This window comes from Pelobates fuscus, chromosome 6, assembly GCF_036172605.1.
Source record: "Pelobates fuscus isolate aPelFus1 chromosome 6, aPelFus1.pri, whole genome shotgun sequence".
In the NCBI taxonomy this organism is placed as follows: Eukaryota; Metazoa; Chordata; class Amphibia; order Anura; family Pelobatidae; genus Pelobates; species Pelobates fuscus.
This window is the reverse complement of record NC_086322.1, coordinates 135,560,536-135,571,834: the sequence shown is the minus strand read 5'-3', so window position 1 is coordinate 135,571,834 and position 11,299 is coordinate 135,560,536. Positions and strand designations below refer to the sequence as shown.

At 41.7% G+C, this 11,299-nt stretch overlaps 1 protein-coding gene across 1 annotated transcript in view; it reads right to left on the bottom strand.

Moving 5' to 3' along the window:
* Nucleotides 1-2,287: 2,287 nt before the first annotated feature.
* Nucleotides 2,288-11,299, bottom strand: part of ARSJ (arylsulfatase family member J) — a 69,548-nt gene continuing 60,536 nt past the window's right edge. Inside the window, exon 2 of the mRNA XM_063460047.1 lies at nucleotides 2,288-3,761. Coding sequence (XP_063316117.1) covers nucleotides 2,381-3,761 — 1,381 coding nt within the window. The 3' untranslated portion in view covers nucleotides 2,288-2,380. The remainder of the gene's footprint in view (nucleotides 3,762-11,299) is intronic.

Sequence of the window (11,299 nt, the reverse complement as noted above, 5' to 3'; positions counted from 1 at the left end):
TCACTAAACGGCGGCTTTATCTAGTGAGTGTCATAACAGAATTATATTATGATATCAGGTATATACTATGAGCTTTATTGTATCTGGCTCAGTAGATAACCGCAACACTATCTATATGGAATCTAATATATTAACCAAAAAACAAGGAAAATCAAAATACTCTAAAGTGCTACCCCTAATTTGCACAAGAAACACTTCTAAGCATCATGACATCTATGTTTAACACTCCTTAATTTATTTCCACTAGACATATATAGAGACAAGACTCTTCTATCTGTTGAAGTATTGTATATACTTTATTTGCTTTTATTTTACTCTCTGATATGTGTAATTTTGGATCACAATATTACTAACATTACCTATCCAGTGTTGACCGATAGTGCATTAATCTAACCTTTAGACCTCACTATAGAGGATCTTTTTTGGCAAGTCTAGCCAGTTTGGATATGTATGCTAATATGGAGTGTTTCTTGTGCTAATTAGGGGTAGCACTTTAGAGTATTTAGATTTTCCTTGTTTTTTGGTTAATATATTAGATTCTATATAGATAATGTTACGGTTATCTACTGAGCCAGATACAATAAAGCTCATAGTAGATACCTGATATTACCAATATAATTCTAATATCTATATATTTTCCATATATTGTGAAGCATTTAGGCAACTTTTAAGTTTATTTTAATTTAAAACCCTCACCTTTTAGAGATATCCTAATACTATTTAAGTATTCCCGTTAGACTACTGTATATCTCCAGGATACACAGTGAGTCACAATTGTCTCTGACATTGTGATAAGCATTGTGTCTTTCTTTCTTTATTTTTTTCTATACAATCCCCAGGGTTAAGCCCCTTGAGACCCCTGGAGTCTCTTTTTTGGTACTTCAGCTGGTTTTTCACAATTAGAGCACCGACACAAGTAGCTGGTGTTCAGTTGTGAATCATTAGTATATATATTTTCCTATACAGAGTTTAAACCCATTGCTGGCAGCATTATTGGGGCATCATTAACCAATCCAAAACACGTATTGTGGTCTGGCTAATGACAATTGCGTGTATATTTCTATGCACAGAGTTTCATTCATTGGTTGAGACTGGCTAGATGAGGCTCTCAGCCAATGAATGACTGACAGAATCTGCCTCCAGCAGTATGGGCATTCCAGCCAGCAAGATGGCATAAGCAGGTAAGATGGCAAACTTTGCACAGGTGCTCATTGGCTGCGTTATTGATTGATGGGCTGCATACAAAGTCAAACCAGACTAGGCAGGTTCTTACAGAGCTTGTTTGTTGAAAGGGTTACACTGAAGGCAGCTCAGAGGAGACATGCATTTCTGTGAGATGGACCTCCATTTTCCTTACAACTGAAAGACCAACCAAACAGCAGGCCCTGCCCAGTGAAGCTGACAACTGAAGATTAACGCAGTTAAGCTAATGACTACAGTGGAAACAGCTACGGTCACCTGGTGGATGCCAGGTAAGTTGTCAAACCAATCTGAAATAGTTTGACTACTAGCTCTGGGATGGCAGCAAGGGCTCTCCTGGCTTTAGGAAAAACGATTTTATTTTTATATTACTAAGCAATAACAGTGTCACACTGCCAAACATCCCTTTTGCACCAGAACAGGACAGTTCATATTAAGATAAAATATGTTCAATTTCAAAGAAATCCCTAAAATCCCTTTTCAAATTTTGTTTTACAAAAGGAGTAACAATATAGTGCAATTTTCATATACAGTGTCAGAACTACATTGAAATGACTTACTAATATGTATTGTGACTACATAAAATGGTTTATCCTCTACACTGAGTTGCCAGGTATTGCACATTGAAATTGTGTTTGTCTTAAATATTATATATATGTAAACATGAACAAACTATTACTGTCAGCTAATACAATGTGTTTTCCGTATACATATAAAGTCACATTTGGTAAATGAAACTACTCTGCAAAGTGTAGTCACAGATTAGCTAACGTACAGAAAAAATGGTTTAGAAATTGTCAGTTGTCTTTGTGCAATATCTGTGGTTTATTTCCACAATTTATCATGACTGAGTGTGTTTTCAAAAAGTCGCACTTTTCAAGACAAATAATGAGCAATGTGTTTCTTTTTTGATCACACACCCGATTGCTCACATTTAATAATTAATCCACGAGGTGTTCTAGATTTCCCTTGACAAATAGATCACTATGTTTTTTGAAGCATAATGCACAACAGGCACATAATGGTGTAGAAACAATTAACTATCAACAATAAGATCTTGACCTAATTATCATTGTGCTACATGTTACACTGGAAAATGATTGCATTGGGTTGCCATTAGACTTCTACAAATGGTGCATAAGGTATTTAAACACAGTATTGCCTGACACTAGTTTGTCCATTATGAATCGGCTGGTGGTGGGCGGCAGCCGGAATATTGTTGTTTCCGATGCTTGGGTTTCTTTTTGGACTTGTTCTTAGATTTCTTTGTATTTGACTTCTTTTTCTTGTCTTTGTACCATGGACCCCAAACTCCTCCATTTAGCTTTGGGTTGCTTCTTGGATCTTTTGGTGGGTATCTCACTGGAACAGCAGTTTTATTATACTGTGCAAGTCTTCTTAACAGCTGCTTTACAATATCTGGATATTTGTCAGACAAATCAAATCTTTCGTATGGATCAGCTGTTATATTAAAAAGCCATATGGATTTTCCATTATATAAAGTCACCCGCTCATTGTGGAAACGGTTTGGTCCCATATTAATAAAACTTTGAGGAGGAATCCAGTCTCCATAACCAGGGTTTCCTGTAAGTAATTTCCAATCTTTGGTTCTAATTGCTGACTGGATTGCTGTATTCCAAATACCAAAACCAGCTGCCCAGGAACCATTTCTTGCCTTGGTGTACATAGGGTCAATGTTATGCAGGATGTCCACTCTTGGGGAACGCTTTCCTTCGCTTATGGTCTCCCATATGTCATAACCATCCAGGTGGATGCCTTCATCAATTTCTCCTTCAGCTAATGTGACCAAGGTTGGGAACCAATCTGTTATGTGTATCAGTTCCCTACACACATAGCCTTTGTTTCTCAAAAAGGGGCTATGTACAAAACCAACAGCACGTATTCCTCCTTCCCAATATGTGCCTTTGCTCCCACGTAAAGGCCAATTATTACCTCCAGCCATTGGTTGCCCACCATTATCTGATGAATAGATTATCACACTGTTTTCATAGAAGCCATACTTTTTTAAGGCAATGGTTACATTACTAACAGCATCATCCAAACATGACAACATGGCAGCATATCGTCTCCTGTTTTCATTGGTTATTGACCTATAGTGATCTACATAATTTCCTGGAGCTTGCAAAGGAGAATGAACAGCTTGATAAGCAACATAAAGGAAAATTGGTTTCTTAGGGTTGTGCATGGCCAAGATGTGTTGCACTCTCTGAGTATACATTTCTGTTGAATAAATACCATTGTCATGTTCCCAAGCTGCATTATCATTCTCATATAGATCATATCCACATATTCCAGGGCTGTCACACTTGTAATGATTATAGTAATCTCCACTGCCCAGAAGTGAACCAAAAAATGAATCAAATCCTCTCTGCGTAGGCATACATTCCTTCCGGTAAAATCCTAGGTGCCATTTTCCAACCATGTGCGTTGCGTAGCCAGCATTCTTTAGCTTTTGAGGTAGAGTCACATTGTCCAATGGCAGGCAGTTGGGTTGTGAAGGTCGTATTATGGAATGCTGAAGACCTGTGTGTATCTGGTATCTAGAAGTAAACAGAAGACATTACTTTAACCAAAAATATTTATATAGTGTGTTCTTGTATTTTTTTTCTTTTACTATATTCTTGTATCAGCCATTTTTATAATAAAAATATGAAAGATCTGTTAGCTTTTAATATTTTTATAATTAAACTTGAATTTTAGTTATAAATTAAACATTTAATTAGTGATACTATGAAAAACATCATCATTTCCATGCTGGATTACTTTTCAAATAATTTGATTATATATATATTTATTTACTTAATTTATCTACATCATACAGAAGAAAATGTGAAATATCTATAGTTGAAGGGTTGCATTTAATATATACATAGTTTGAAAAGACTGCTACATTCATTTTTAGGGGTAGAAGACATACATAATCAGGAAAAAAACACATACGATGCAAAACTATTTCAGTCTTTCATATTTTGACTAGACTTGTGCAATTGGTTCCATGACAAATCGAATTTCGTCCGATCTGACAATTCAGAAGAGAATGTATGTGCTGCATATAGAATGTATATAGAATGCTGCATGTAAATAGATTGTATGTGCTGCATTTATATAGAATACATATGCAGTATGTAAATAGGATGGATATGCTGCATATAGAATGTATATAGAATGTATGTACTACATGTATGTAGAATGTATGTGCTGCATACATATAGAATGATGATATGCATATAGAATGCGTGTGATATGCGCAATATGTATATAGAATGTTTGGAACATACACATGATAGCAAATTAGGGAGCTATCTTGTATTGCATTTGCAAAGTAGTTGCTAAGGAAACCAGTAGAAACGGCATAAACGTTTAATTCCTATGACGATTACTTAATTGTTAGAGGTTTTCTTGTCAGATACATTTGTCTCTCCCAGTATTGCTGCAGGAACTTGCGAATTCCCATGGCAATGTGTACTTGCATAAATAATATTGTCTCACGGTTACCTAGATGTGTGCAAACAGGCTGCGCTGAGATTCATAAAGCAACACTGTATCAAGTTCATCTGCTAAGTGTGAAAAAGAAATTCATTTTGGTGCCAACATAAAAACTCGGAAAAAAACCTTCAATTATTTACTATGAAATAATGATCTGTTACGATTGTGGATGAGGCTGTTCCAAGGTGAATTTTTTATAATAATAATAGTGTTTTACCACGAAAGGTACATTCAGATTACTCTGGTTGTCAAGTACATCCTGGGGATGTTACCTTAGCTCAACATCCAGGGGTTATTAATATTACCCAATTTAATGGTACTAATATTATCTACCTCTGAAGGCTGAAGGTCTGAGTCAACTCTGCCAGGATCTAAACCTGCAACCCAAGGGTTGAACAGACTCTATTGATGATGCATCAGCCCACTGAGCTATAATGCATTTAAGTATGTTTGTTTAAAGTGTTTTAAAGTGAACCTGTTAAAAATAACTTATCTTAAAAGCATACATTGAATATAGTCTGTGTGTCTGTATATCTGTATTTGTATCAGTGTGTCTGTGCAACTGTATGTGTGTTAGTATATGTATCAAAAACTGACACACATGCAAATACTGACACACAGACACACTGATATGCCTGCAGATACACAGACATACAGACATACACACAGACACATACAGACACTGACACATACAGATACACACACTGCCACTCATGCAGATACACAGACATACAGATACACACACAGATACACATTACACACATACAGTATGCACAAACTACACACACTACACATACAAACACACAATACACACACTACACATACAGAGACACACATACAAACACACACTACAAATATTGCACACATACAAACACACACTACAAACATTGCACACATACAAACACACAGATATCCACACTACATGCAGATACACACACATTAAAAAAATATAAACAGATACACACAAACACACACACACATTAAAAAAAATTAAGCCACCCAGCAGATTCTTACCTTTTGCTGGCGATATGCTGTCACTTTCTCCCAGCTCTCCATGCTGTTAGGAAGAGGCCTGGTCGCGCTGTTAAAGCGCTACAACGCACGACCGGGTCCCTCATTGCACATTTCCATTTGGTGGCCCTAAGGTCATGGACCACCCGATGGATCCTCACACAGGTTCCCAACCCGCTGCACCACCGCCAAGGATTTGGAAATCCTGTTTTAGATTATGACAGGGGCTGCAAAATGCCGCCCCTGTCAGAGTGCCTCCTGGAACAGCGGCTCCAGGCGGTCTATGGACGAGCAGGCCCTGTCTGTAAGAGATTTTATGGTGTACTTGGCAAAGCAGATTGCAGAATTTGAAAATGTTATCTATAAAAAATATAAAATATAAAATTGACTAAATATGCCATACATCTTTATGTGGCCTGCTGACAGGGGCGGGCTGGGCCGGGGGGCAGGGAGGCAATTGCCCCCCAGGCCGCCCGAAATTATTTTAGGACCGGCCGCGGCGGGCCGGCCCTTTAAATGCTGCAGCCGCCGAGCGCTCTGTAAAGAGCGCTCAGACGGCTGCAGCTGCTTTTGCCTCCCCTCCCCTGTAGGTGGCCAAGCTGCACTCCGGTCCGCGGTCCCGGCCGGAGTGATGGGAAGGTGCACACTGAGTGTGCACTTCCTGTCAGTCCGGCCGGGTACAGGAAACAGAAACTCCTGTTCCGCGCGGAACAGGAGTTTCTGTTTCCTGTACCCGGCCGGACTGACAGGAAGGTGCACACTGAGCACCTTCCTATCACTCCGGACGGGACCGCGGATCGGAGTGCAGCTCGGCCACCTACAGGGGAGGGGGTAAGAAGAAGGGGGGGGAGGGGGTAAGAAGAAGGGGGGGAGGGGGTAAGAAGAAGGGGGGGAGGGGGTAAGAAGAAGGGGGGGAGGGGGTAAGAAGAAGGGGGGGAGGGGGTAATAAGAAGGGGGGGAGGGGGTAAGAAGAAGGGGGGAGGGGGTAAGAAGAATGGGGGGGAGGGGGTAAGAAGAAGGGGGGAGGGGGTAAGAAGAAGGGGGGGAGGGGGTAAGAAGAAGGGGGGAGGGGGTAAGAAGAAGGGGAGGGGGTAAGAAGAAGGGGGGAGGGGGGAGAGAGTAAAACGAGGGGGGGAGAGAGTAAAAAGGGGGGGAGAGAGTAAAAAGAGGGGGGAGAGTAAAAAAAGAGGGGGGAGAGAGTAAAGAGGGGGGGGAGAGAGTAAAAAGAGGGGAGGGGGAGAGTAAAAAGAGGGGAGGGGGGAGAGTAAAAAGAGGGGAGGAGGGAGAGTAAAAAGAGGGGAGGGGGAGAGTAAAAAGAGGGGAGGGGGGAGAGTAAGAAGAGGGGAGGGGGGAGAGTAAGAAGAGGGGAGGGGGGAGAGTAAGAAGAGGGGAGGGGGGAGAGTAAAAGGAGGGGAGGGGGGAGAGTAAAAAGAGGGGAGGGGGGAGAGTAAAAAGAGGGGAGGGGGGAGAGTAAAAAGAGGGGGGGTGACAGTAAGAAGAGGGGGGAGAGTAAGAAGAGGGGAGGGGGAGAGTAAGAAGAGGGGAGGGGAGGGAGAGTAAGAAGAGGGGAGGGGGTAGTAAGAAGAGGGGAGGGGGGAGAGTAAGAAGAGGGGGGGGAGTAAGAAGAGGGGGAAGAGTAAGAAGAGGGGAGGGGGGAGAGTAAAAAGAGGGAAGGGGGGAGAGTAAAAAGAGGGGAGGGGGAGAGTAAAAAGAGGTGAGGGGGGAGAGTAAAAAGAGGGGAGGGGAGAGTAAAAAGAGGGGAAGGGAGGGAGAGTAAGAAGAGGGGAGGGGGGAGAGTAAGAAGAGGGGGGAGTAAGAAGAGGGGAGGGGGGAGTAAGAGGGGAGGGGGGAGTAAGAAGAGGGAAGAGAGGGAGTAAGAAGAGGGGAGGGGGGATAATAAGAGGGGGGAGTAAGAAGGAGGGGAGATAAGAGAAAGAGGGGGGTAAGAAGAAGAAGGGGGGGAGTAAGAAGAAGAGGGGGGAGTAAGAAGAAGAGGGGGGAGTAAGAAGAAGAAGGGGGGTAAGAAGAAGGGGGCTAAGAAGAAGAAGGGGGGTAAGAAGAAGAATGGGGTAAGAAGAAGAAGGAAGGGGTAAGAAGAAGAAGGAGGGGGTAAGAAGAAGAAGAGGGGGTAAGAAGAAGTAGGAGGGTTAAGAAGAAGAAGGGGGGAGTAATAAGAAGAAGGGGTTAAGAAGAACAAGGGGGGGAGTAAGAAGAACACAGGGAGGAGGGGGGTAAGAAGAACACAGGGGGGTGAGAACACACAGAGGGAGGAGTGAGAAGAACACAGGGAGGGTGGAGGGGGGATGAGAAGAGCACAGGGAGGGTGGGTGAGTGTGAGAAGAGACCACTAGGGGAGGGTGGGGGAGAGGAGAGACCACTAAGGGACAGAAGGGACAGCTCTATAGGACAGGGGGCAAGGCAGGGAGCTCTTTAACACTACGCGCACACACACACACACACAATGCATCCCTATACATACACAGAAACACACAATGCACCCCTATACATACACAGAAACACACAATGCATCCCTATACATACACAGAAACAGAACATGCTTCCCTTACACACAGAGAAACACACAATGCATCCATTACACACACACACAATGCAACCCTTACACACAAAGACAATGCATCATTTGCACACATACACAGAAACATACAATGCAAACCCTTACACACACATGCAAACACACACACTGTTTTTCTTACATACACACAGAAACACAATGCATCTCTTACACTCAATGCACACACATACAGACACACACCTTGCATCCCTTATGCATACAAACACAGATTCACACAATGCATCCCTCACACACAACCAGAAACACATAATACATCCCTTATACACAAATACACACTGCTTCCACTACACACAAACACACTGCATCACCTGCACAAACTGGTATCCCTATACACTACATACCATAAGCACACATATGAGTTAACACATAGCACATCCCCTACACACTCCACTCCCTGTGAGCGAGCTCATGGGTGGGTGGAACATATAAGTGGACTTATGAGTGGGCCTTATGGGCATACTCACCGTCAGGCACTGGGGCCCAGACCTTGAGCTGTGTAAGAGGCCCCCAAAAAATGGAGCTGCTTCCAATTCTCCCAGAACGTTGAATTTTGTGACCACAGTTGCAAACAGCCTCCAGAGGTCCTGTTCTACACCAGACCAGTGGAGCCAAACTGCAGCCCATCATCATCCTCATCTAATTGTAAGTAGGCAATCTAGTATATTATTAGTGACACTAATCTATAATTTACCTCACATTAAAGGGACACTATAGCTTAATGAAGTGGTTCTGGTGTCTATAGCTGGTCCCTGCAGGCTTTTTAATGTAAACACACACTGTGTGCAGCACTGGCGTTAGTTCATATGGCAGATCATATGGGTGGGGCATTGTGATGTCACATGGGGGGGGGTGGCAAATTTATATTTTGTCTAGGGTCGGCAAAAATCCTTGCACCGGCTCTGATCCTGGGCAGGTGCACCAGTCTACTGGTGACCCACAGGAGGGGAGTGCACTGATTGCACTGCACTCTCCTCCTGCCCAGACCCGTCTTGACCGCAGTGCAAGTGCCCTCTGCCCCTAATTTACAGTGGCTCACGCTCACAACAAGCAGTGCCTAGAGCCCTTTGCAGAGACGGAAACAAAGAGGTTCTGCGGCAGCTGGCCGTCCTGCAAGCATTACATTAAACAGCTGTTCCCCATGCAGCCACAGGTGGTGTTGTGCTGGGAGACTGTGATTACTCTTCACTTCCTCCCAGCCTACAGAGCAGCGCATGGTGGAGAGAGGAGGAGGCATGATTTAATCTTGAATAAATCCTCTAAGCAAACCTTTATAAATTTGGGGGGGGATCAGCTCTGTTTCCACAGTTTATTGGTGTTTACTCTCATCTCTGTATTAATATTGAGGGATGTCTAAGTAGTAACATCAGTGTGTGTCAGCAGGGCCAGCCGTTAGGGTGGGCAAGCTGTGCGGTCACGCAGGGTGCCATGACAACAGAGGCGCTCGGCGGCCAACACAGCTCACAAGTTGGGTACACCAGCATATTTAATTTAAACGATTCGCTGGTGATCCACTGGTGCGCACCAGCAGTAGGTGCAGTCAGATCATATCCTCTCCCTCGTGGTTCCGGCGCTCAGTTAGTGAGTCAGAGCACAGGCTCAGAGATTCTCAGCCTGTGCTCTGACAACATTGAAAGTCAGAGCCATGAAGGAGCGGGTATGGCAAATAGCTACTGATTAGCATAACATCAATATCCGTTATAAAACCAGGGCATGGATGGTGAACTGATTTGGTGGTGCAATGGGCCACTTGACTGGTTTTGCCCCCCAGGCCTAAGGCTGCCAGCCCTCCCCTGCCTGCTGATTTAATCACCAACCATAGCCATACTGCAATTGCACTCTTTGGTTGCAGTCTGGCTACAGTTGGTGATTGCAAGAAGAGGTCTTGTGATTTCCAACATCTTTTTCACCTGGATTTCAGTGTGTTTGTTACTTTCCTGCCAATATGTATTCATACTTGCGCTGAGCCCTCCCAGCCTACATTTTGAGGTTGTTCCAGATTACACTGTAAACATTGAGCCTTGCTGCTTGGTTAGTAACATTCGTTATAGCCGGGGAAAAAATGTGGAAGTAAGTGCATTTTCTTTTATTTTTTATACATTTTTCTGTAAATTAAGCCATGCAATACAGTGCAAAGCTAACATGAATATGTTAAGAGAAATATGCAGATCCAGATGTACAGTTGTGTATTCTCAGTCTCTTTTACGTGTAATGATTACAAAGCAGTCATTTCCCTGGTGGAAACATCACAGGCAAGTAAAACTATTAAATATACAAATTAATCAGCACATTTCCATTAATCACAATATCAAAATGCATAGAGCTAAATATTTACAATAAATCTCCATTTTGTCTGATTACCAGCTGAAAAATGAAATATTTTTTTCTTTTAAATAACACACAAAAAAAAAAATCTAACTTTTTAATACAATTTTAGTTATAGATGTATATTTCTAATTTGTTTAGCTGGTGTCCTACTTTACATAGAAAATTATGATTTTAGTTGTAACCCCTTTTCCCAGGATACTCATTAATTAAATTATATGAGCCTCATCTTAGCTGGAGACCTCATTAATTATTTAACAATTGTTGCCTCCATACAGTGGAGTTTTGTTATTTCTTGAGTCTTATCTACTGCACATAATAAGATTCTTTACTCTTAACAACAGACACATATTTTGCATACATCTCATTATGGCCTTGATTTAATATTTTTGGATAAGCTTGTAAAATGCTCTAATATTTTTGTATAAAGTTTCAAATGATTTAATATTTTGAAAAATATTTTTAGATTTCAATTTTATTTATATATATTTTTTTTTCTTTGTGATGTATTTGTTATTATTTTAATATTTTTTAACAATTATTTGAAGTTTATCAAAAATATTAGTTCATTGGAAAAGTTATCCATAAATATTAAATCAAGGCCTTTATCAGAAATGAAAAATATAATAAAGCAATAACTGCAAATGTTTCTATTTGAAATTAACA